Source organism: Tubulanus polymorphus, chromosome 5 (assembly GCF_964204645.1).
Source record: "Tubulanus polymorphus chromosome 5, tnTubPoly1.2, whole genome shotgun sequence".
Classification (NCBI taxonomy): Eukaryota; Metazoa; Nemertea; class Palaeonemertea; order Tubulaniformes; family Tubulanidae; genus Tubulanus; species Tubulanus polymorphus.
In genome coordinates, this window is record NC_134029.1 from 9998070 (window position 1) to 10023662 (window position 25593).

The window sequence follows — 25593 nt, forward strand, 5'->3', positions numbered from 1 at the left end:
TTTTATCGTAACAGCTTTTGTTCTTGTTCAATGAGCCATTAATTTTGATACACCGATATTTAGGAGCATTCATGGGAACTTGCTACCCGGGTATGTACTCGGCCATCCCAACCAGTAATCTAAATCCACGCAAAGCTCATAAAAATGCCTGGTCTCAGCAAGTATATTGTTCACTACACCCAGTCGGTTTGCTTTAAACAAATTGTCACGGGTCGGCCCACTGCAATTAATCAAGGTTTTATTCTATGTGAGAACGAAATTCAACAAATAAAAATTGTTTGGATTATAGAAAATAGCTTTTATTTATAGAAGATAGCGTAGATATTTAAAGAACTTTACACACTCATTAGGTGATTATAATTATAATCATTCGCTTAACGATAAAATAAAATATACATTAAAACTACAGTGCAGATAAAAATCATTATTTCACCCAGGATTGGTTTATAGTAGACTACTAGCGTGTACTACTAACAACTAAATAAATGTTACCGACTTCGTGTTTTGTTGTTCTGTTGACCGTCGTAAAGCCTAAATCACAATTCATTTTCAGTCGAGTCCACTTTAATTCGTACCCGACTTTTTTATTCTGATATTTTATATAAGACCCGTCAAAATCTTTTTGAAAGAATGATCACATTAAATCACATTCATGTAAAGCATTTCGTTCCATACAGCATCAACACGTCGTATGTTCAGTCAATCCGTATTGATAAGATCGATGATAAATGTACGAGGTGCCATCCACCATTTACGAGGTGGCGATCGCTGTAGAATGGGATTAAGTGGACTTGACTGTACATGCATATATCTTCTGATTCGCTATGGCCGCGTTGTGTATAGCCTATATGGTCAAACTATAGTTCTGGGCGAATTTTAATTTGACATAAAACGTTGAACTACAGTTAAGCCTGCGAAACAGCATCCTCCCTTATGCCACGTTCGCGCCAGACGTCGAGTATAGCTAACCGTAGGCCTATCATAATCTGTTTGTCACTTAAATCGGGCCATTTGTTGGACTTTGAATTCACCTAAAACGTCCAGATTTAATAGTCCTTGAGATCCATTGAGTTACAGAAAATAAAATAAAAGTGTGCATATTAGTGTGGATTTCTTCATATCTTTGCGGTGATAGACATAGTACAAAACGCGTGAATATTCAGCTGTTGAATTACGTGATAGGTTCATTTATATGTATCCGCGAGATACTTCTACAGGTATTGGCTTCAACTTAGAATGACATAATGTTCGGACTCCATATCGCTCTGATACCGATAAACCCTCTCTTCTTCTGATGGAGGGTATCTTTTATACTGCTTTGAGTCGGCATGTGCAGACAAGGGGAATCAAACTAAACTGACAGTACCGGGCCGACTGACTGGTACAGATGGTATTCTCTGCAATCCGTTCTGTTTTAAAAGGATAGGCTGTTCGGCCGGACTGCCTCGTATCGTCATTTCCGCTTTGAAGCGTAGCGCCTGCCCCAGGCTCAACTGTAACGAGAAGATAAAGATGATTTTTACAAGAAATTATCAATTGCCAAATATACGCAGAGGCTCTAAAATTAATCTGTTAGTGGGATCTATGTATTCTTCGTTTAAGCCATTCGCTTATGTATGAAACGACACGTTAGTTGAATAATGGCGTTCCGCTTATTTATTTTGGGGTCGGAGGAAGAAAGAAGTTTTTAAAAATGAGGCAGAGCGAGTTATGATTGATGCAAGCCAAGCAAGATTGGACGAAGCAGCATACATTGCTCACAGAGACAATCTCGGTCGTAGCATTACGTATACACAACAAGATGCCAAAATACGAAATATATATGCATATGTTCTCTCGTTATTCAGCACTGAATTTGAATGTTTTGCACTTCATCGAACTTAAATGCAAGAAAAGGGTCTCACGCGAATGGAACGAAAATTATATATGTATAATGATGAGGTTATACGAGAAATGTCTATACACAAACAGTTAGTAATCATAATTCTACCTTGTCCCATAAATCCAGAACACAGTGCCATTTACTGAACATCTGCAATTCCAACAATTTGAAGAAAAAAACAACATGTTAAATTCTGCCCATCACATTTAATCAGTCTAAGATCAGCGCTTCCTTCCTTTCTTGCTTGACTCGTCGGCCGTTATCGATTTTATCGCTATAGAAGGACTTTTGAACAGATCCTTCGATTGTTTAATTCATTGCCGAGTTTTGAAATTCGGTGTTCTTTTTCACGCTCTGCGACAAGATTCCAGTCTTGAAAATATTTATATCTATTATCTTGTCTTACAAATAAAATATGAAATTTGATATCAATTTTGTAAAATGTTTGGATTCATTGGACGTGGTTTGAAACATGCATAACTAAACAAAAACGTTTGATCTTATGAACAGGAGATTGCGCATCAAGGGCAACTGGCGTTGTTGTTTTAACCGCTCCCGTCAGGGTCTAGTCTCCCCTGTGGATGGGGATCACAATATACGCAATAGCATATATTTCAACTAATACGCAGGTATCTAGGTGCTTTGCATGCTGACCAACAACGTTCTAATCATCTACAGGATTTCAAGACAGAAAATGACAACGGGAGGAAGAAAGAAATCAGGCTTAGTGTTACGGATATGTAAGATAAATATATCTATATAGGTTTTACTTACGGTTAGATTAACGGAGAAAGTTCGTAGTTTCGGTGGGTTACCTTTTTCTAATAAGCAGGAATTACAGGATATTAAATGTAATAGGTTATCGATACAAGATGTCAGAAATATGATGCAGTTCAAAAGCGAGCTTTTGTGATTATCACAATTTCTATAGTTTGGATGGGTTGTCGGTTCTCTACGTTAGGGAAGGCAAGGAATCAGAGGCGGCTAATTCGAAGATAAAGACTATTACATCATGCGACAACAACATCAAATCAAGAATCGTAGTATAGATTCAATATAGATATATTTTGAAATTTACGACACGGTGTTGGTCAAACTTGGACCCAGCACCTAGATATCAGTGTTTCATTGTCTATAGCTGGTAAAAGGAAATGAGGATGAGAAAAGATTTGTATATACAAACCTTCTTTTGCCTGGCGTCTTTGTGAGCTTTATACAAGAATTCGGCTAACGACACAATCATGGCAATGAAGAAGCCACCAATAAGGACGTAAAATATACCAGCCACGTTACTAAGCGCTAATGGATTCTGTTTAGATTCCTGCCAAACAAAACGATGTTTTCTGGTTAATACGTGCGAAGAAACCGGTGATTAATTTGACTTAAGAGCTATTCTTAACATGATTATAGCCAACAATCGGCGGCCCAGACTATGTCTTTGGTCTAGAACATCGTGTTTCAATCATAGGCAACTCATGTCATCGTTAAATGATATTTCAAAATAAAACGAAATAGAAATGTACACGAATTAGTACGCATGGGTTGACGCATTATTTGATTATTTCTCGGGATCTAGATTTCTATCTAGATCCTGATTGATCGAAAGTGAAGAAAAATCTTGTGCCAGAAATATCTAGTGTGAAAGTAATTGATATTATCCTATTTGGGAGGAAACTCTAGGTTCGTAATTAATCGGTATCTCCAAGGTCATGAAAACTAGGTTCCACTGTATTTAGATGGACAATTTTGAGGTCAGTCGAATCAGCGTGCACGTGATCATCAATTTGACGGACTTAAACGATTTTCTAGCTCAAATGACTGGCAAAATAAACACAATGTGCATGTGTATACCCAGATCGATTCATTTAATGGTTTCCCTGTTTTTCTTTCAATATCAAAATAATTTTGAAAAACATGTTTTCATTTGTTAGTTGTCTATAGTTGATTTGCTATTGTACCTTGTTATGGAAACATTCACTTTTATCGTACCACCATTTCTTTTGCAACGCCGCCAGATACGCGCTTTCCCTTAGTTTCAAAACTGCCCAATTCAACTTCCGACTGAAATATAGCATTGTACATAGAATGTTCAAGCAAGTGCTATTTTTCAAATTTCGTTTCTTCGTCATAACCTACACAAAACAATTCCAACGATTGACGTAAGAAGATCATTTAAACTGTACGAAGAAAAATATACAGAACTTGTTGCAGATAAAGTTTTATACCCGAACTGGTCCATTTAGGATTTGATTCTGGGCGCAGTTAGATGACAAGGTATACGTTGATTCAATATCAATTTGCGTATTTAAGTATGATTGATTCAGGAGTTGGTCCTGTTTTGTGAAACTCTGCCCCACCGTAGAAGTGGTCCAAGGGCAAAAGCCGAAGTCAGTAAAAATCATGTATCATGTTCATTCACAACATCTTGTGGTCCAGGATATTTTTACACAGTGATTACCGGTCGTTTCTTCGTGCAATATTTCGTATAGGGCTTACATATAATGCGGCTTCTATCTATTATATATTCATTACGCGGCTTTTCATTTCTGTGAAATTTTCTGTGGGCTAAGCGTATAGAGATCAATGGGACGGCATTTGTTAACATAAATCGAAACTCGAGAGAATGGGCCTATGCCAGAGACGGGCACTAGATGAGCAAATTTCCCGGTATGAAATGTCTAGGCCGGAAATATTAAAGATTGTTGATTTTCAGTCGATCGCACGTATGATTCTTCTAGCAAAATCTCGTCGCCATGGTCACTTTGGATAAATTCAAATTCAAAATGACTCTTTATTGTATTCAAGATCCTTACGGATTGAGGCATACAGAGTATAAAAATAAAGTATAATTGATAGGTTAACAATAGTAATAGATAAATTTGGGTAGAGAAAAAAAAACAAAAATACAATAAGCTTTTATGTACACTTACTACAAATACCTGAATGATTGATTATACAATGGTATAAACAGATTTAAGAAAAAGTTGTTACATAGACTTAAGTCAAATACGTGCACGATTACAAATTATCAAAGCCTCCAGAGATAAATTTTCCAACGAAAATTTTTGTAGGTCACAATCTGTTAAAAGGATTACAAATTTTTCTTGATTCTTGAGGGACTTTGATTGTGGATGGAATAGTAGCAGTTTGTCCAGGATTGGTTGCCGCAATGACAAAATGGAATTCGTCTTCAACTTTCTGACATTGGTGGCACAGTCTTTGTTCTCTAGGGGTGATACCTTCCTCTCTCAATATGTAGTTTATGACTACTAGTGCGTAGCTTACATATGTTGGATTTGTATTTGGGTGGTAATGTAGTATCCTGCAGGTAGGGAGACATTGAAAAATAATTTTTCAATAGTTCAAAACACTGGAGTTTTGAAGAGTTGGAGATCGAATGGAGCCAACAGATTTGGAACCGTTCTTGCAAGGTATGACGCATTTTGTTAGGGTTTTTGGAACAGGAGGATTCAAGGATATTGAGATTGTTAGTTGACCTGCTTAGTGTTGAGAGGGAGCTGTACCATACCGATGAGTAAGATTTACATTCTTGCAATGCTGTGAGTATCAAACTATTTTCTTTACCCCGACCATGTATCCTTTTGCCAATTTGACCAATCTAGTGCATATGATTATAAGACTGGTGTATATTAAAGTTAGATTACCCACAATACGTCAGCTGTCATTAAGTAAATGTTATAACTTTTCACTAGGTGTCAATGGGTTATATATTATTTGCAATAATTTGTCATTATCAAATTTGCTGCCTTTAGGAATGATAGGAAAGAAACAGCTGTTTGCAGCACCATATTTCTTTGAACCAGCACGAGCAGTGCCTCGTAGGTTACAGTATTGGAGTGGGTTAATTGCTTCTAACTGCTGGTTGTAAACTACAATGCACATGTTTAGATGACGTTTTGTGTGACTGTTTAACATCTCTCATTCGTAGTGGCTTATCAAAAGTTTTTATGGTTCTCATTTATGTACGGCGCCAAAAACTAAGCTCATTTACCCAAGTATAGGGTGTATGCGGCCCAGTTTCACTACTATCTCACATTATTCTATTGGAATACCTACTTCCACCTCGAGCTAAACGGAGTGGCTATTCCATATCCTTTTGCATCAAGCTGCTCTCCAACCATCATCGTATTGCATGGTTTTCGTTGACTGATATAAGAGTTCATTGTCGACTCAAGTAAAAATGCATATTTTGATTTAGAGTTTCGCACCTTGCCGACACCCTCTAAAGTGGACTTTGTTATTACTGATTTCCTATTAGCTGACATCTTCTGCCACATATATTTATATACAGGAATATTTGAATACTGAAAAGGAAAGTGAAACATTTTCATTACATTGTTTACGAAAATACGACAGCACTGATCGGTTCTATGTCGGTATTTATAATAGCTGGCGTTAAATATGTATGCGTTTATCTGTATTGTAACATTGTAATACATGTTATATTTTATTCACGATCAGTATCAAGACGTAGAGTAAACCTGCTATCGCTGATTTACAGCTATGATTTTTATTTGTGATTTTCCGATATACAATTTTTTATCATGCTGCGTGTTTATCGATGACACTCGCCGAGACGGACGTATATTCATCAGATCTCTATTGACCTTTTTCAATAAACGTTGTAAAAGCAAAAATAAAACTTGTGGCGATATTCATCGGGGAAGTATAATTCACCGAAATACGTTGTTCGATATTTCACCGTATTCATCGACGAGACTTCGATGAATATAACGTCGTCAGGATACCGATTAATACATTCTTCTCGGAATTACCTTAAAAAAATCTTCGGTTGAGCCTCCTCCGCGAGTGCCGTATAAAATGGTATTGTGATAAGCTAACTCCTCGACGTCTCGTATAGGAGTTAGTAATTTCTCAACAGTTAAAAATGCCGCCAAATTAGCCGTGTACGTCGATACAAGTATCAACGTAAACAAGGACCAAACGCTGGCCAGAGTTCGGGAAGAAACGCACCTGCAAAATATATATACACATCAAAAACATCATGAATCCTTTATCTTTGCTCCAAAGAGCTTTGCTTTGATCACTTAAATCAGCTTTCGTTTTCGACGAGACGTTGACATGCGTAATGGAAAGCCTGATCTTAGATTTCACAACAAACGCAGTGTATAATCATGTAGGTCCCTGTACAGTTTAGCTCGAAATGATTATTTAGATGTATATACATCAGATTGATATCGGACACACTTGGAGATTGACTCATTTTGGTTCAAGATCACTGGTTTAGTGCGGCAGAAATTTTCAAAAATGTTTGACAGGATCATCTGCCCCCAAAATTTGAATGCAAGGGGCTCTGTGTAGGTGGTATAGTTCACCACTCCGTTGCTGATTACCTTAATGTAATGTCCCCGCCTTGTTGCATGAGTGAGCCGAGAGAAAACCATACGCAGTTAGTTAACGAAAATTCCGTGCTGGCGACGAATCCACCACCTTCGTCCTTCAAGGTCCACTGATACGGACTTATACGACCGATAAGAAACAAAAACAGACCGACCACTAAGCACACAGCACATATATACATCCAAACCATCGATGAGAATGGATTCATAAATGAGAATACGCCCGGTTTCTGTTTTTCTGGTTTCTTTATCATAATGCTTATACCGAGGTTCATGAAGGGCTTCGTAAATTCGACGACTCTCTCGCGAACTGCGTTTATCGTCAGAGGAGCCACGGCCATATCGGCTGTCTACAAAGCAGATACATTGTATTAGAGACAGATTAAATGACAAGAACCAGTTTCCACTCTCATCGTAGTATTTGGCTTTAGGGGGTTAACTGATCGGAAATGAAACTTCGAATCAGGCAAAATGTGGTATTTGTTTCGTAGCAGTTACGTAATTGTAAAACATCAAAAACCATTTTTGCAAATATCAGTCAACCCGCTAATTGAAAACCCAATCGTGTTCTTATAGTTCTTTATAAGCCGATCTAAAATGTGTGATGTATAGAATTTTCGGACTGTGAAAATGGACATAGGGGTGAAATGTTTACACACTAAAATTTCAAATTCGCTGAAATCAAAACCATTCGATAATTTGAAAATGCTTTGCCATCTTTGGGAAACTATATCAACTTATTGCATTTTCATGTACATTGTGTCAACTTGACCAACAGGGAATCATAGAATTTATCTGAGTGTACACACTTCTTCTAGTATAGGAGCTTATGTAAATTGTCATGCTTGGCATCGTATGTGAGGTTGTTCAGTAGACCTCTCTGAACACGAAAATGACCGGTGCCCAAAATTATTTTCATTGTTACCGTACCGTTGTTGCCATTCACATATTTAGCTTTTTACAATTTCATATTGATTAATCATATCATCATTTCAAGAATTGTTGTCAACTTAACATACCAGTTCTCAAATTCAGTTTTTTGACTATTTTCCGGGATGTTTCCATTGGTTGTAATGATCATACAACGTAACATCAATAGCTTTAAAGATTACAACTGGTTAATGATTCATGTTGTTTGTTCTTTTGTCTTTTACACAGACGATAACGATGAAATTCATTTTTGATTAACGACTTTTCCATGTCGACATTTTCATTTGAAATCATATCAAAAAGGCAAAAGCCTCCGGTAGAAAAGAGGGCTCTTATGTCAGGCAAGGCTAATGGAAAACCGTGATAAACGACACAATTCGTGTTTATGTTCATTTGTAATGGTTTCATTAGGTTGTGGCCATACTCACGCATCGCTATTCTCAGCAGGTATCGCTGATGGATACTCGTAACTGTCGGTTACAAGTACACTAGATTGGCCGAGTGAATGAAAACTCATCTGGTTAGGCCGTTAAGACTTACTAACGATCACACACACCAACGTTGTTCATGAGATGTAGAAATCGGCGAGGTACACAGATATCCAATAATCGTATGACTAGGACTTATAGTATTCTTTCATAAAGACCTAAGACACATTATTCTAATCTACCTATATCCCTAACTTTCTACTAAATATACTATTCTAAGTTGACTTTTCAACATTTATAGCCGACTTTTTTAGTCATGACGGTAGCTATAAATGCTTATAACTCAGTTCCAAGGTTTATATGCATTTTTCATTCGAAGGTCTTCACTTCCACAGGTAGTGTCTTATTGACCCTGGATCCAGTTCCACAATTATGGCCGATTTTGAATGGATGCAGAAGATCTGCCGTGTGAGCTTAAAGTTTTCCTCTGATTTATACTATCTGGATATAACCCCTATCCCTTCACAGACGTGTCTGCGGATTTGGAACTTGTATATCCAGTAATAATCAAGCCACTGACCATATTTATCTTGGGCCACATTAAAATGTCAAAATATTTCTTTCTTTTGAATATTCTGATAACCCGATAATTCTCAGTCGCAACAGCGTCAACACAATATTGATAACGCTACCCGTTTAATACCACGAATTAGTACGAACTTAACAGATTTCAGTGTAACTTTTCAGCATCATGGGGATTAAGATGAAAGACTATTGAATGACTTCTTAGGAAATTAACTAGGAATCATGCTAATCGAGGAAACACGTAGTTTCCGTTTTCCTGAGATTGGATTTAGCGTACGTAGCCTATACGTACTTTGTTTAGTAGTTGCCCGATCATTCCGTCCCACGTTCCATTCCGTAAAGTACCGTAGCTTTTATCTTCGACGAGTCGTATTTCATAATCGAAATTCAATAATTTGGAAAGCTCATCAAGAAGATCCTTGCAGTAGCCTTCGTAACGATCGTTACCTTTCAGTGTTATATTCTCCCCATCTGAGTTTTTGACCAGGGGACGCTCCATCAAGAATGGCTCCTCCTGATAAAAAGAATTATTCGTTTCGGTTCGGAGTTTAAGAATGATCATATATTCAACTTTAAGTTTAGATGGGACTAGGTTTATACACAATTAAGATCGGTTTGAATGTTAAAAAAAGTCACTGCTCTCCTTGCAAATAGTTATCAAGAAGGCCAATGCTCTATTGGTGGAAAGATAGTAGTAGAAAAAGGTTGATTAGAGATTATTATAATAAGTCAAATTGAAATGATTTCGATGTAAATGCAATGAGGAAATGGCGAATGATGAGTGGTTATTTGCATTATTTATTCAACTTACGATCAAGCTGGTCACGTAGAGTAGTTCTCGCTCCATCAAACCACGACTAATCAGATTTTTCAGTCCGACCTCAGTAATATTTAGACCCGTCTCTGGCGTCCACACTCCAATCTACCCAGCAACAAAAAGAGATAGCTAACAAATATTACAGAAAACAAAAATTTTGCCAAAATAGCACGGTCATATTGATTTTAAATTCGCTGATCTCTTACAATATTAATGTAAAGATTAAAATATTTCATCAATGTAAAATTTCAAAATAGTTCATAGTGTTTTCAAAGTTTGTTAACGTATGCGTGAGCTTCTTATTTCAATATCAATAACGTAATCGCCAAATTTGGGCAAACCTTTTTCATTCCTTCAGGTCCTTTTAGAGACATGACGTCGAGAGTATATTGCTTTCGAAAGCCATGCTTATCAAAGGCCACTAAACCACTGAGTCCAGAAAATTTTACCTGCGAAATAGGAAAGAAAGTCTGATGCACAAATTATAAATTACATAAAAGAAAGGCAAATTATGAAAAGAAATTGATATTCCATTAGAGAAGTTTGTTTAAAAAAATTCAATTTGTTTTCCGTTTGCATTGCGCACGTGGTAAATGATATGCTTTGTAATTATATTAAGGTGTAATAAAGTTATTTTGAATGTGAATTTTGAATTTGAATTGTTTACATCTTCATCGATAAAATGAGGCTGAGCTTGCTTGTCAATCAACATAATTGGTTTACACTAAAAATACGCTTACTTGAAAAGCTATGTATAGTGTATCAATCTAGAATTTTCGGCACAATTTCCGATGCTAAATACCTTACTTTAAAGGTTTATTTGGTGCAAATCGGATCACAAATATCTAATAATTGGTTCTTAACTTTTGAAGTGGAAGCATCAACGTGTGTGCGGCTGGCTGTACGTACGGGTACTACTGGCGTTTTTTTTTCTTTGATCTTAAAATAGGGATTGTCCCCATTATTTATTTATTTGGCTGGTAAATTTTGTTTGATTTTTCGATTGAGTGTCCCTTACATACCCACCACACCTGCCGGGAGCGAAACAGGGGGTTTGATTTTGAAATCGGAAATCGAAGTACAGATATAGATGTGTGATCGGCGGTGTTTTAACAGGCTCAGCAGTGATGGTGTATTTATGCGCGAGTAGATGTAATGATTTGTTTTAACCAACCGCTAAATCGGGGTTCATTACGCATGATTTTAGAAAATGATATTATTCAGAGTATTTAAATATATCTATCATGATGATTATAATATTCTTAAGACAAGCGAATTACATATGTGGACCTATTTCATTGAAGTGTATCACTCAATCTGAAAAAAAATCTTCCGATCCTGTCATGTGACTTCATGACTGCAACTTGACGATAGCTTAGGTTCTTATTCTTCGAACCAAAATGGTAGTTCCTTAAGCAATGATGTATAAATGAATAGCCGCAACATTGTTGATGGTACGTTTATTAAGCATTTTCCCCATTCTATCAATAAGAAGAATTCATCTGAATATAAAGTCACATAATATCTATTCAGTATATTCCACACAAAAAGGTTTGTCTTATTTTCTGGGATTTGCAAATGTCTCCGAGAAGATCACGAGAGCAATAAATGGACACTTTCAGACAAAATTTGGTCTTATTTGGCACTTTCGCGACGCAACTTAAATCTTAAAAGAAGCCACAGCTGAAATTGAAGTTAAAAGTAGCGACAGAGAGGGAGAAATTCTTTCTCAGATAATTGATTATCTCCTACACTAATTGGCTTTTTGTGGGTAGTTTGAGTTTGACTCATAATGCGTCAGACTCTGTATATGAAACAGTTGAAATCTGCTCCAGTATTCAACAATGTGTTTCCTAAACCTATAGCTCAAAAACACATACATGTATATTATTGCCCGCTCTGATTAACTATCGCGACAGTGTCTATCCTACCACAATCTCATTGTCTTACCCGTTTGAATTCCTTAATCAGCATTGCGCCATGTTGCCACGGACTGACGGGACGTTCACCGCATGGTACCCCCTGGGTGTCGTTACTGTATACCTTCCCACGACGGAAAGTCTTATCAAAAGAGTTCCGGAGTGTGGGGCTGTTCTTGATCATCAATAAAGCTTTCTGGAAGACGCTTACTGAATCCAACAACAAGGCGATATCTGGCTATAAGAAAGAAAACGAATCTGAACTATACATTAATGAGAATGAGAAAGCGTAGGCGCGTAAATATCGCTACCTTCGTTTAAATTATAGTTATTTAGTTCAAATATTTCTTGATTCAAGCAAATTAAACCACGTCTCATTGCAAAAGGTTCATAAATTCAATTTGATTCAATCTGCTAATAATAAGGCGATAAAGTATTAATTTGTCATTCTCATTCAAAAATCACTTTTTAGAGTCTATTTCAAGTTGAGAACTGTTCTATTCATCAGTGTTTATATAATGAACAGAAAGTCAGCTGTTTTCATCAAGGATAGAAGTACAATGTACTCCTGAATGTTGAACCCTTAGATGATGAATCTCGGGAGACTTAAAACCTCTGTGACAATACAGGTGACAAATAGTGTCGGTTGTCTCTCTAGATATATATAGCTTTCTAGAAAATATTAAACGATTTATTAAAGAAAGGTTTTCCATTTTATACGTATAGTATGCTTTCTCGACGTTTCAAGTTTCTTTCGTCCATCAAGCTACGTACATAATATAATTTGAAAATTGAAAGTAACCCCGTTTCTTTTCGCTACACCTCGGAATAGAATGAGCATATCTCATCTTCTCATCGCAATTAATGATTATGTTGATGTACACGGTAGCTTAATCTTTGAAGCATTCAGCTCTTTGTTATTGAAAATTTGCTCTGCAGAAATATGAAATTTCTACAAAACTCAACACTCCAAATCTTCGGTGCGATTTGACGGCGTCGATGGATGGGTCGATGGTAATTTTGCGAAGCCTCGGTGACATAAGTCTATCAGCGTGACATGTATAAATTCTGCGACGACGTTTATCTCTACAGGGATGCCGTTTTATCACGCGCTTATCACACTCGATAAACCAGCAGGGGATAAGCTAATGGCAAGCTTTATCACTTATGATTTGATACGTTTAGGCGGCGTGGGTTCTAGCGCACTAAACACGACAGTTAATACTCTTCATGTAGCGATCCGGGCTATTTATACACTTTGCAAAAAGTCTGCGTCATCATCCCCAATAATATGATACAGGTTTTTGGAAGAAAAGATGAATTCGCTCATGACAAAATTTAAAAAGGTTGTGCGCTATACAGGAAGCCACTAATGGCTTTTTTTACCGATCGGAACATTACAACTGAACAACAACTGCTTAAGCTAATATCATAACGAAATGCAAAAGGTGCAAGTATATGTGATCGATGTCATGAAATTTCTTTGTCAGTTCTCTGGGTAGAGCTGTTTACTCGTCAACATTGGTTCTTACAACGGCAGGATAGCAAAGTCTATTTTCTCTGAGTGGCCATGACATACCGAGTGGTAAGAAGCGCTTTAGTAGATATCTTACAGAATGAGCATGGGCACAGGAATGAGATTCTTCTGTCGGTTCAAAATCTTTTGAATAGAACTCGCCACGCACATTTTTACGCGTACGTAGCTACGAAGATACCGGAACATTTACTTCCTACCAAGCCGCATCGGATCTTCAGCAGCGCAACTTTCTCACTCGCTTTTGTGGTGACGAGTATTAAATCGGAGTGTGTTCTTGTTAGAGAAGTAGCGATGAAAGCGAATATAACATAGAGCGCCGGGAAAAAGCGTGGACAGGCAGCCACGGAGGGATATGTAATATTGACACGTTATCGCGCTATGATTTCATGCTGGAGAATATAATGCATCACGTAAACGCGCAAATAACTACCGGCCAAATATTTACCGCCATACTATTGCTGATTGGATAGCAGACGATGATCCCTTCTCACTCCGTGACTAGAATTACAATGCATGATCCGCCAGCCGAATATAGCAGACGTGGGTGAATGAATGATAAAGACACATTTCTTCAAAAACGTTTCGTTATGTTGGCTAATTCGTATATATAGCAATGCAATTCCAGAAAAACCTGAACAAGTGTTCCATGAACCTTGACGCGTACATTTCGTCGAAAAATTCGGAAGTTCCAGACGGCTTGGGAAAATGAACAAAATCTCCGCCGGCGCGAGGGGGCAGGTGTAGTAGCTATAAAGTTATCAAGTATAGTCATCTTTTTTGAACTCTAAATATGACAAATATACACGTCACATATTTCTGCTTAAATGTTAAGTTAGAACTGAAAATTATGCCCCGAGACTTAAAAAGTCCAAGACTTGTTGTTTTGTTCATCAAACACATCATTGAAAATATTAATAATATTGTTTTGGACGGTCTAAACCGTGACAGAACCATATTCCCATATAATCATTAAAATGTTTTCTTTTTTTACACAGACAGTTGCCTGGTGCGAATACTTCAGATTTTTCCTTCAGTCACTACCGATCATTTTTGTAATTTCCGAATAAAGATTATTTGAAAAGAAAACGAATTTCATTTTCGTTAAACAAAATTGAATTAAATTGGAATTTGTAAAAAGTGCCAATAAAATTGATCGATTAACAGATATATTTTTTCAAATGTTGTGGCTTTATGAAGTTTATGATATCGTGTACGATTAGAATAGACTCAAATCGTTAATCCACATTTTGTGTAACATCTACCCGGGGGATGTTATATTCTTGCGACATTCCAAACAATGGTTCACTAACACGGGATATCGCGCTCGATTACCACGCAAACTTAACACGTCATCACCAAAAGCCAATACAGGTGATCAAAAATCTGCTTAGTTTTTGATGGACTCTTTATTTCGCTAGGAACCACTTATCGGGTGATTTTGTCAGTACGATCGTTTGTTTTTGTTTTACTTCGTCCGTATCTTGGTTCATCAACACCAATTATTGACTAAATGAATAACATCATCACGATCACTTACTCAGTCCACTCGAATCAGATAGAAATATGGGGGGGGGCACATTGATAACGGGGGGGGGGGGGGGCATATTTGCAATCTAAAACTATTGTTGGCGCATCAAAATCGTTGTGCGCAAATACAGAACTTTTCAAGTTCGCGGATCACGTTTCATCTTTGGTTGGTAGTGTTCTAAATGGTACAAATTGCACAGCAAAAGTCTACGACAGAGACGGGTATCGTAACACACCATTTTGTGACAAAGTTGTTCTCGTACACGTACAGGTCGTCTGAAGCACAGGGAAGACTAGGACAGATTTGTGGTTTTTCGGCCAAGTCTCTCGCCAAGATAACGTTATTGCATGGTTATTTCTGTTTTAGATGCTCAGAAAATGATCCATAACTGCAGATTTTCATAGGCGAGGGCCTACGGCGCTCGTCCTTCGTGCAGCTTAATGTGCATACAACGTAATTCCCCTTAATCTAAATTCTTGGATCCGTTTCAGTGTCAAAAACCTGTTCTAACACATGAGAAAAGTCGTTCTAACGCGCTTTGAGTTAAAATGTTCGTTTTGAAGTGTGCGTCAAATCGACCGAAAAAATGTTTAGAAAGAATTGTTGCATGTGTGTCGTTTATACGGGTATTTGGCAGATAATGATTTTACGCTTATGTCCCTACATAACTCATTTTGTAACCGGAATCTAAATTTGATTTACGTTTGAATATAGAATTTAGATTTAGATGTCAACGTTTTAATCCATCCACACACGCACGAGTTAACTGCATTATTCAAATTATACGTACGCATGATTTGATTTTGGTTTATTACTGTTTATTTCATACGTGAACCTGGTTATTTTCATATTTCTTTCGTGCACCAAACATATATTTCGATAACGCGTAAAAATTGAGATATATTATGCGAGTATGCATACTTACGTCAAGTTTTCGCGTTCCAGCTCCCCAAGATGTGCGAGACCAATCTTTCAAAAATTCGACAACTTCGAAACTTTCTGGATTTACGAGACGAAAGCCTGTGACGTTCACGCCGCTGTATCTCAAACCATCTATATCCACGCTGTCGATATCCTGATATAAGAAAAACGAAAATTCCAATAACACAGCTAGACGTTGATGTAGATTTCATTTTATTCGAAACCGAAAAGTGCTTAAATGAAATTTTCATAGATTTTTCCATATTGATTACATTCCTTTTGGTCACGTTATTACGAAATGCTGTTAAAAATCACGATCGTGCTATCGTGATTTTTAACAGCTTAGCTTAGCATTTTGATGTGTAAATCAAAATGATTTCTTTCTCTTCGTCAGTAAAGGAATGATGAAACAACAAAATGCAAACATTTTTTATTGAATTGCATAGCAACGACTAGGTATTTGATTAGAAACTACCAGTACCATCATTAGATTTCTCAAAACGGTTACAACATCCTTACCATAAACCGTGTATTTATTTATGGATTTTAATAATTTCATCTTTAATTATAAAAACTATTTACTTATCCAATAACATGTGAAACATACGGATACTTTAATCTAATCATTCAACCAGTTATATCTATTTGGTTTATTTTTGCTTTTCCTTCCATTTTATTCTGTTTCTAATTCACAGAATCACACGATGATAATTTATTATGACAATTCTGTGGCGTGAAATTATTTTCATCATCAAATCAGGGACTTCGATTGATTTGTATGATACAAACAATAGTAGATAAATCATTATGGATTTACGTCCGTCAGGAATCGCAGAATAGAATTTCAATCAAATTAATCAAATGTCATCTGCCAAATTCAAAATCAGAAAATTGTGATTCATTCTGCTGTGACTGTTTTATATAGAACTCAGATACCGATAGCTACTCACCAATCCAGCGATTATATAGTGATACTGTACGCGGTTCATGCCTACTTGTTGAATCTGAAAAAAAGAATATACGCATTTCAATCAACAATAATGAATTGGTTAATGCTGAGGATGATCGAACGCGGGGCCATTTTTCGATTTCAACAATCATTCGACAGTTACATTCGACCCGTTAAGCTTTCAAACAGAGGTTTTATTCAAGAATATAAATATTCGTCAACATGCCACGGCTTAAGGTAAAACGAATTCGAATCCAACCCCGAATTACATATCTATCAGTATCAGCCTGTAAAGATAAAGGGAATCTGGGCCCAGTTTCAAAACCTTGACAAGGCTTTAGATGTGGTAGCGAGTCAAATGTAAATAATGTTATTCTATGCGACCGAGGATACAGCGTCTTAGTATGAAACTAGTGGACGCTACACACATCTTTCACAAAAATACAATAGAACATACGGGAATGTATCGAGAATATAGAACGAAAGAAATGATTAGAAATAAGTTCAGCTTATAGTTAATAATTTCAGTCTCATTAGTAAAAAATACACTAGTCAACAAAGATCTACGAAGCAAAATGATGATAGACGTGTCAGCAGCGACGTCAGCAGATCCTTCAAAATGAGCAATAATTTTGACCGAACGCACTTCAAACGTCACAGAATGGATATATTCGCTACCAATGCAAAAATTGATAGATGCGCATGAAAGGCGTTTATATGTGTCCGAGTCAACATATTATCTTATTGTTTACATGTGTCTGTATCTCTCGCTGGGGAAAGAAGTGATCGAACGATGCAAGTCGACTGAGCTATCTCCGGCAAACAAGTCGGGAGCCGTTTTATAGAAAACGGCCTAATGACTCCACATTTTCACTTAAATGTCGTCGATGACAAATGGGATGTTCGTAGCTACCGTAAAATGAGTCTGTTTCCGGCTGTAATGTTTAGTGTTTTATACAAGTTAATCACGTTTCGCTGTCCTTTTATAGATAGTATCAGCGATGATCGTCGTCTGCTCGCAGTAACGCTGATGGAGCGCATTTTGACGTATGCGGCAAAATGAACCGTTATCTCAGTTTCCCATTAACGAAAAGCCCTCTTATGAGGGCTTTTTGTGGTGCAATTAAATAGGCCGGTAGCCACCTGTGCCAATTGGTACCCACGCGGTTCCATTCAAAATATGCCTCCTGTAAATGACGTGAAAGTTGAGGCAATCTCGGTAAAATTGCAATAAGAATGTTAGCCTAGGCCAAATGAAAATATTTTGTTTTAGTAAGATTAGACTTTTCCATAGAACCGATTCGTCCAAAATACATTAAAGAAGCAAGGCATCATGCTGTTGTGGCAACTGCAAATTTGCCTGGACATATTGCTACTTAAGCAGTGTAACACTCATTCACAAATAAATCAATAAATGATCACGTCTCTAAAAATTCATTTAGTAACTTTTCCACATTTGGAATCGTAATCGTGTGATTTATTGCTACTGCGTAAGTTCGTGATTTACACACGGAAAACAATTTTTTTCTTGGAACTCTCTCGGAGTAGTATAGTGGCTGATTCTGAAGATTTCGAGTTTAAAAACGGTTAAAACAAATTTTATATGCCTTTTGCATAACCTTAATTTGCCGCGATTGGTATACCAACCTGTTTAAGAAGGACATGTATCGAGTCGTAGCTTTCTACATCAATGATTATCGCCTTTTCCCCGCTGATCCTAGCCGTATTAACCCTGGCGAGTTGAACACGTTCATCCTCCGAGAATAACGAGTGCTCGTCGACCCGCCTCAGGTGGCTATAGGCATTGTGTACATCGTGGACGTATAGTGCATCAATCTCAGCATCTTTATCGCGCTCGTGCAACGATTTGAGGATTTTTTCTAAACGCACTAAAGCTACAAAGAATGAATAAAGGAAAATCGTCACTTTCTCGGTTTAGCGAGATCAACGAAAGGATTGCAAATTCTGCAAATCGGAGCGAGTGCGGCGGCTAGATTACCTTCTGTATTTTCGTATAAATAATACGCCCGTTTCCATCGGTACCCGGCGATGAGATCGGCGATAGCTGTGGCATATGGAGGAAACATATGAATAATGAAGTCGTTGTTATAAGGCACTTTCTCAGTAATTGGGCCCGGTGATATGAACGGCATTTGATACGTGCGACTAAACGTTTGAACGATATTTTGTGTTGAGACGGAATGATAGCCAATAAACGAGAAAACTCCTTTCTCCGTGCTGTTGCACCCTGTAAAAAAAAGAATCGAAAATTTCAAAACGTTTAGTTCCCAGGTACTCTTTTTTATAACTGCAAATACGATTTGAGTATGAAAATTTGTCAGCGAATGAACTGGCAGCTAATGGTTTGTAGTTACGCATTTCTAAGAAAATAACTGCTCTTCTATATAAAAACGCCTAATTGTTGCAAATGCACTCTTTACACTGGGAATGCGATTATTGTTATTATTCGACACGTGACATTATTTTCAGCTTTCAGTAATGAGAAAATAAGATCGTCACGTTTTTAGCACATGGGTAGAGCAAAAACGGTGGCACCATTCATATCTGAGACCTATAGTTAAGAAGTGCTTCTAAGAAAATTTGATATTGATAAGTAGATTTCGTTCTGGCGTGTTAATTTGTGCTTGACAGTAAATAAAAAATCAAATTATTTCGAAAAGCTTAGGAATCTTTTCGAAACATTTCAAGACCTGGTTCGTATGTGTTTGTTTCTTCTCATGCCGTTGATAACTGAACTTTATAAAGAAAATAATCACAAAATAGAGCGATAACGGGTTTTCTGCCCAGCAGCATCATTAATATGCAAACCATTTGGAAATCATAAATATATAGAAATGAAAAGAACTGTTTATTGTCGGGATTTGAACGTGATATGACTGGTACGGTACAACTACGTCAATAAAATATATCACAGTTAGGCCTTAAAAATCACTTTCGGTACGATAATGTTTTATAGAAATTCGCTTTATAGATAAAAGAATTATCATTATTATTATAATTATAATTATTATACGACAGAGTTCGAACAAGCACTATGAGACTATTCAATAAAAACCAAGTTGACGTATATCGGGTTCAAAACGAAAGCGGCGATTTCGAATTTGTTGAAGTGGAAACTAGTACTCTTTTAACGGAATTCGAACCCAATAATGACATGCACTGGCGGAAATATTTAAAACATTTTCATATTCGAAATAAAATATATGTAGTAGTTGTAAATCTTTTACTTAAACTCACAGAGATAATCCAAGTTCCTAGTTCTCCAGGGCTCCCTTTGGCGATACAGTAGATCACACTTAAGAGGGGTAATAACTGCTATTCCTATCCGTATGCAATCAAATAGCCCGCAATATAGTATTGAGTAACATTTAACTGGCTTAAAGTAATACGAAGAAAATAAATAACTATTTAATCCTTTATTTGATTTTAGAAACAAATAGATACGTTAACTACTTTGTTGCTCTAGACATTGATAACAAAGTTGCCGTACAGTACGTCGTGGAATGGCTAATACGAAGAAAAATATTTCGAACACACCGGTATCGTCTATGATCCGTCGATCCAAAATCTGACATTCGGAGACCTTCCCACGAAGCCATGTTACGGTGAAACCATCATTGCTTTATAATTGGATAAGAACAATCTGACGAACAATCGACTAGTGGTCGGAACTAATAACCGAAAGTAACGTAACGTGTAACCGGTCGTAACGTATTTCAAAGTGCCGTCCATCTTGGAATTAGGTCCGAACTAGGTCGCGTGGTCGACCATTTCCCGACTATAGTACCGACTAACTGACATTTGGTTTCACTAAGTTCGACTATAGTCGACTAACTCCGATAACCGAAGTTCATCCAGGCTATAATCCCTATTCAAGCTCCAATATGTATAATCCATAGCCTTAAACAAACTTATACAAATTATATCAGAACCTCGGGGGACGAACCGAGTGCTCAATCAAAATCTGGACACTTGAAATCTGTTGGTATTGGGGTTTAAGTAAAACCCTAGAAAATTGGGTAGGAATCCGTTAAGTTGTTTAGGAGCCTTAGGCTTTTACCGACTTTTAGGGATAATCTGCTTGGAACGGGGAAATGAAAAAAATAACCTGTCAATTTTTCAGCTCTATTAGGGATACTTAGAAAAAAAGGATTTCTAAAAGGCTATGCAGACACTTCTATAGTAGGTATTGATCCTTTATACATGGTTCAAATAGAACAGTGCGCATAAAATGGACACATTTTTTGTTAATTTTTGTTATAGCCCAGTTTCGCCTCTGATCTGAATTGATGAATGAAATATCAAATCGCATGGAAACGTCATGTTTTTGTAAACAAAAGCTCGGTGTGAACTGATTTTCGAAGTTGATAGTGGTTTACACGGTGTATTCCGAGTTAGCTGACAAGGAATAACCTCGAAATTGTTTTTCCTACAAACATCTTCCCACGAGACGTCTCTGATTAGGGAGATAGAAATATGTTTTTTTTTCTATTCAGTACCCTGAATAGCCGGTTCCAGCGTTGGATTTACTGAATCGGTGACTTACATGCTGTACTGATCTCATAGCTGTTTTCGATGTCGATATCCGAGCGTGAGACATCCAGGTAAAACTGACCGCCACTGACATTTGCGTTGATGATTTCGCGGATATTGTGTATAAATGCGAGTCGCAACTTATTGTAGCTTTTGTCAAATATTGCACCTGAAAACGAAGAAAGGAGAATTATAATAGTCATAGAGAATTATAGTCAGAATCTGTCCTGTTTTTTCTAATTGTTTTGAAAATCCTAAATTAAGCCTTTTCCACGTATATCTTTACAAGGTGTAATTAATAGTCTATGTATTGGCAGAATAAAGTTTTGAAAAATTCCATGATGTACCAACCCGATTGCAACCCGATAGGAAACATGATGTAAGTCGAAAATGCAGAGAAACAATCTTGACGCCGTCATCGCCAGAGTTTTAATCAGTCACAGTTAACGGGGATGAAGATGCCTTTGGCGAGAGATTGAAGAAACAGCAACACGCCAACAAGGCGGCGAACGCAGGCAGTTAAGATCCTATCAGCCATTTTACTGACGGGTTTTTGTAAGTGATCCAAACGTGCATCGACTCGCAAAATAGCATTTCATAGTTTGATAGTAAAACGGCATTGTTCTCGCCATTGATTTATTACGCTGAGGAAAAAACGTGGTTTCGCCGAATGATTTCCATTTAGCTTCTCCGCAGTCTAAATGAAAATTCATTTTTTCTAAATTCCTCGTCTTGATTCGTCTCACATCCCATAACTCTCATGTCTTTCTCCTCCGTATCTCGCTCCCCCTCATTCCAATCGCTACCGGCTGTCTAAATCTCAATCTTAATAGTTATCTCCTATGCTTGGTTCCATTTCCCCTGGACACCTTGGACATAACCAAGATTTACTTGAGCGTCTTTAGAATATCATTCATTCGTATAGAGTAAACAAAATATTTACTCCTTTGTTACTACCTTGATGTTATCTATCATAGAGATCTCCGAAACTTGGGCTATTGAGAATTACAATCATGCTATCCCTTATATTCTAATTGGTCATATTTCCTTATTCAACATTAGGACAAATTTTATTGATGGTGGTGTTGGTTTGAATGTCAAAAGTAGTTTGAACTGAATCTGCCATTGATCAATGTGGTGATTTGATATTTACGAATGTATATTTGTTGGGATATGGCAAACAAAAATAATACCTTGTTTCTAATTCATGAAGGAAAACTTTATGCCCAAAAGTGACCCTGCAGGCAGCATTTTATTTTTATTTTTTCCATAAAAATGTATGAAATTTGACATAATTCCATCAGGGCGGCCTTTTTTATTCATATTTAAAAAAAGTTTCAACTGAAATGTTTTAAAATGAAAAAAATAAAAAAAGTGCAGGATATGGTTTTCAGAAGTTCTTACTATTTGTCAAATACCATTCTAGTAGGTTTGTAGGTCTAGTTTGATTGCCAGATGTCAGATCAGTACCTTCCTATTTTTCCCAATTTTCGAGGGTACGTCAACTATTCAACTATTTTTCTAATTAGCCAGAATGGAAACAATAAGTTAGAGACTCAGCCTAGTTAAGCTGCCAGACCATGGATCATTCCTAACGACCGTGGCTTTTTCTTCCGTGGCTACAAAGCGCTCTATAGAATACGCTTTAGTAAATAGCAAAGAAACGCCATTAAATTGGGAAGTTATGGTTCAGTTACGTGAAAATACTAATTAAGTGCTATGAATTAAGAATCTAAAAGTAAATGAAAATATAATTCTCGAAATCCATGACAAGAATCATTATCATCAACATAAACAAAATACAAATTACAAGAGTTCAAGTTATATTTGTTCGTTTGGGCCCCTTTGCTAACAGAAATAATTCCGCCTCAGTCGAATTGATGTGTATGGAGTCGTTGCGGAACAATGGCTAGATACTAGACAAGGAGTGTTGTAGTAGGTTCGGGTCCCGGCCTCACGCTATCCGGCATCTGATTTTAAACAAGAAAATCGTTGCCATATACGACTTATATTGACCCCATATTTATTTGTACTATTTCTACTGACCCGGCCTGGGAATGAGAAACAAGGTATCATTTTTTTGGCCTAACCAAAATTGTGGGCGTCATTTGTCACACTCCTGGTCTTAGTATGAAAATATTTCAAAGTGAATTTGATCAGGTGTTTGCGCAGTGTAACTCGACACATGCACTATAATGTCGTATACTGGATTAGCGCCACAAATTCTAACTACATGTACCCTCTTACTGACAAGCCGACAAAGGTATTTTAGTAACCGATATTACATACTACTTCACGATTTTTGCTTTTAACTCGCGCAAATCCAGGAAGAAAGACACTCTAAATATTTGGATGGGTATATGAAAGCTGTGGGTACTGGAGTGTGTAATGGGTAGTGTAGTGTGATCTGTGTGCATTTGTGGCCAGCACACAGATCATATTGTTCAATGGGGGTTTGGTCCAGGACTCGCCAGATTTTCAACAACAAGTAACGTGTGGAAGTAACGTGTAATAAACAATGACTTGAATTGCATGACTACCTACCACCCCTCATTATTATTGTTGGAAAACTAAACGTTCGGCACTGACTAAAAATTAGTAATAACATTTTAGAAATGGCCAGAATTTTAACTTAGGTTCTATCTCATTTTTATTTTACAATTGCGATTGGTATGATTTTTTTTAAACGGCCGTTAAGGCTTCATGTTTCGTCTGCAATTCACTGCAAATAGTTACGCAACTACGCACATTTCAATGTTTTTGGCAGCTGTACACTCAATCGGCATCGTTTGTGACTAGCTTCACTGCGGAATTATCATTAATTAACATCGCCATATCACATCATCAACTTATATTGTGCCTTAGAACCCTAACAGCCGAAATAATTGAAATGCACACACGATTTCTATCATTGAAAATTGAGAGAGTGGCCATGTTTGTGTTTGCTGCTTCGCGTAAATCCCGCGCAGTGGCGCAACCGCGCGGAGTGGGGCCTAAATTTAAGAGCCCTTGGTTATCATATAGAAAGAAAACGTTTGATGACTGTGGTTTGTCCTGCATTTGGACGCAGCAATTCATGACTAACAGTAAATCTTTTTCAAAACGAATAAAACAGATACTCCGTGACCAGCACCTTCAAGAAACTGTATCTGCCATAAATACTAATCCGATATACACTAACTTTAGGCAATATAAAAATGATATTAGGTTAGAGAAGTATATAATAGAACTTGGTGATGACTTAGGAACTAGTTTATTTGAATTTAGGGTGGGGTCCTATATTTTACCTGTGAACAAATTTTCAAACCTTCATTTAGACAGAGCCGATAGAATATGCCCCACTTGTAATACTTTAGGTGACGAATCCCATTTTCTGTTTGACTGTACCTTACTTAACGAACAACGCAAAAACTTTTTGAATTTGAATACCTTAAATACCCTTGATATTCTGAAAAACCCAACGGTCAACTTAGCTAAATTCATTACGACCGGCTTAGATGTATATAGATCCCTCCAATAGTATATATAGTATTGTAAATAGTTGATGTATATAATAGTATATATAGTATTGTAAATAGTTGATGTATATATATATATATATATTTCGTTACGTTTTCATTCTCTAAATTTTATTCACTTCAGTGTTGTTTTGTAAATATTTGTATATACATGTGTAATAGTTTTCCTCCATATACCATGGAAATGGTTGGAGTGTAAATAAATCGTAATCGTAATCGTAATCGGGCATATACGTCTAGGACCAATTTTTGATCGAAATGTTAACTATTTCAATAGACACCCGATTCAGTTGACTGGTTTGAGATAGATAATTCTGTAAATAAATGCAAGCGACGCGTATAAACTCTTTATAGACACATGTTGGACCCTATATGACAGAGCATTTCCTACACAAAATCGAAGCAAAATAACACACGAAAATCGCATTCAATACCCCGGGGCCGTATTCACGGAGCACCCGTAAGCCTACATGTCACATAAGTTCGTCCGTAAGTTCACCCGTAAATCTTACGTGACACGTAACTTACGGCTATTATTACCATTATTATTATTATTATTATTATTATTATTATTATTATTATTATTATCATTATTATTGTACTGGTCATTATTGCCAGAAATTCAATAAAGCATAAAATCGACT

At 36.9% G+C, this 25593-nt stretch overlaps 1 protein-coding gene across 1 annotated transcript in view; it reads right to left on the reverse strand.

The window, feature by feature from the left end:
* Nucleotides 1–422: 422 nt before the first annotated feature.
* The window catches only part of LOC141906219 (glutamate receptor 2-like), a 54210-nt gene continuing 29039 nt past the window's right edge, over nucleotides 423–25593 (reverse strand). The window contains exons 2-16 of the mRNA XM_074795461.1: nucleotides 21445–21600; nucleotides 18877–19125; nucleotides 18525–18772; nucleotides 16879–16932; nucleotides 15929–16082; nucleotides 11974–12176; nucleotides 10365–10472; nucleotides 10018–10128; nucleotides 9499–9720; nucleotides 7258–7613; nucleotides 6679–6877; nucleotides 5960–6207; nucleotides 3841–3943; nucleotides 3066–3203; nucleotides 423–1493 (exon numbers count right to left, since the gene is read on the reverse strand). Coding sequence (XP_074651562.1) covers nucleotides 1347–1493; nucleotides 3066–3203; nucleotides 3841–3943; nucleotides 5960–6207; nucleotides 6679–6877; nucleotides 7258–7613; nucleotides 9499–9720; nucleotides 10018–10128; nucleotides 10365–10472; nucleotides 11974–12176; nucleotides 15929–16082; nucleotides 16879–16932; nucleotides 18525–18772; nucleotides 18877–19125; nucleotides 21445–21600 — 2696 coding nt within the window. The 3' untranslated portion in view covers nucleotides 423–1346. The remainder of the gene's footprint in view (nucleotides 1494–3065; nucleotides 3204–3840; nucleotides 3944–5959; nucleotides 6208–6678; nucleotides 6878–7257; nucleotides 7614–9498; nucleotides 9721–10017; nucleotides 10129–10364; nucleotides 10473–11973; nucleotides 12177–15928; nucleotides 16083–16878; nucleotides 16933–18524; nucleotides 18773–18876; nucleotides 19126–21444; nucleotides 21601–25593) is intronic.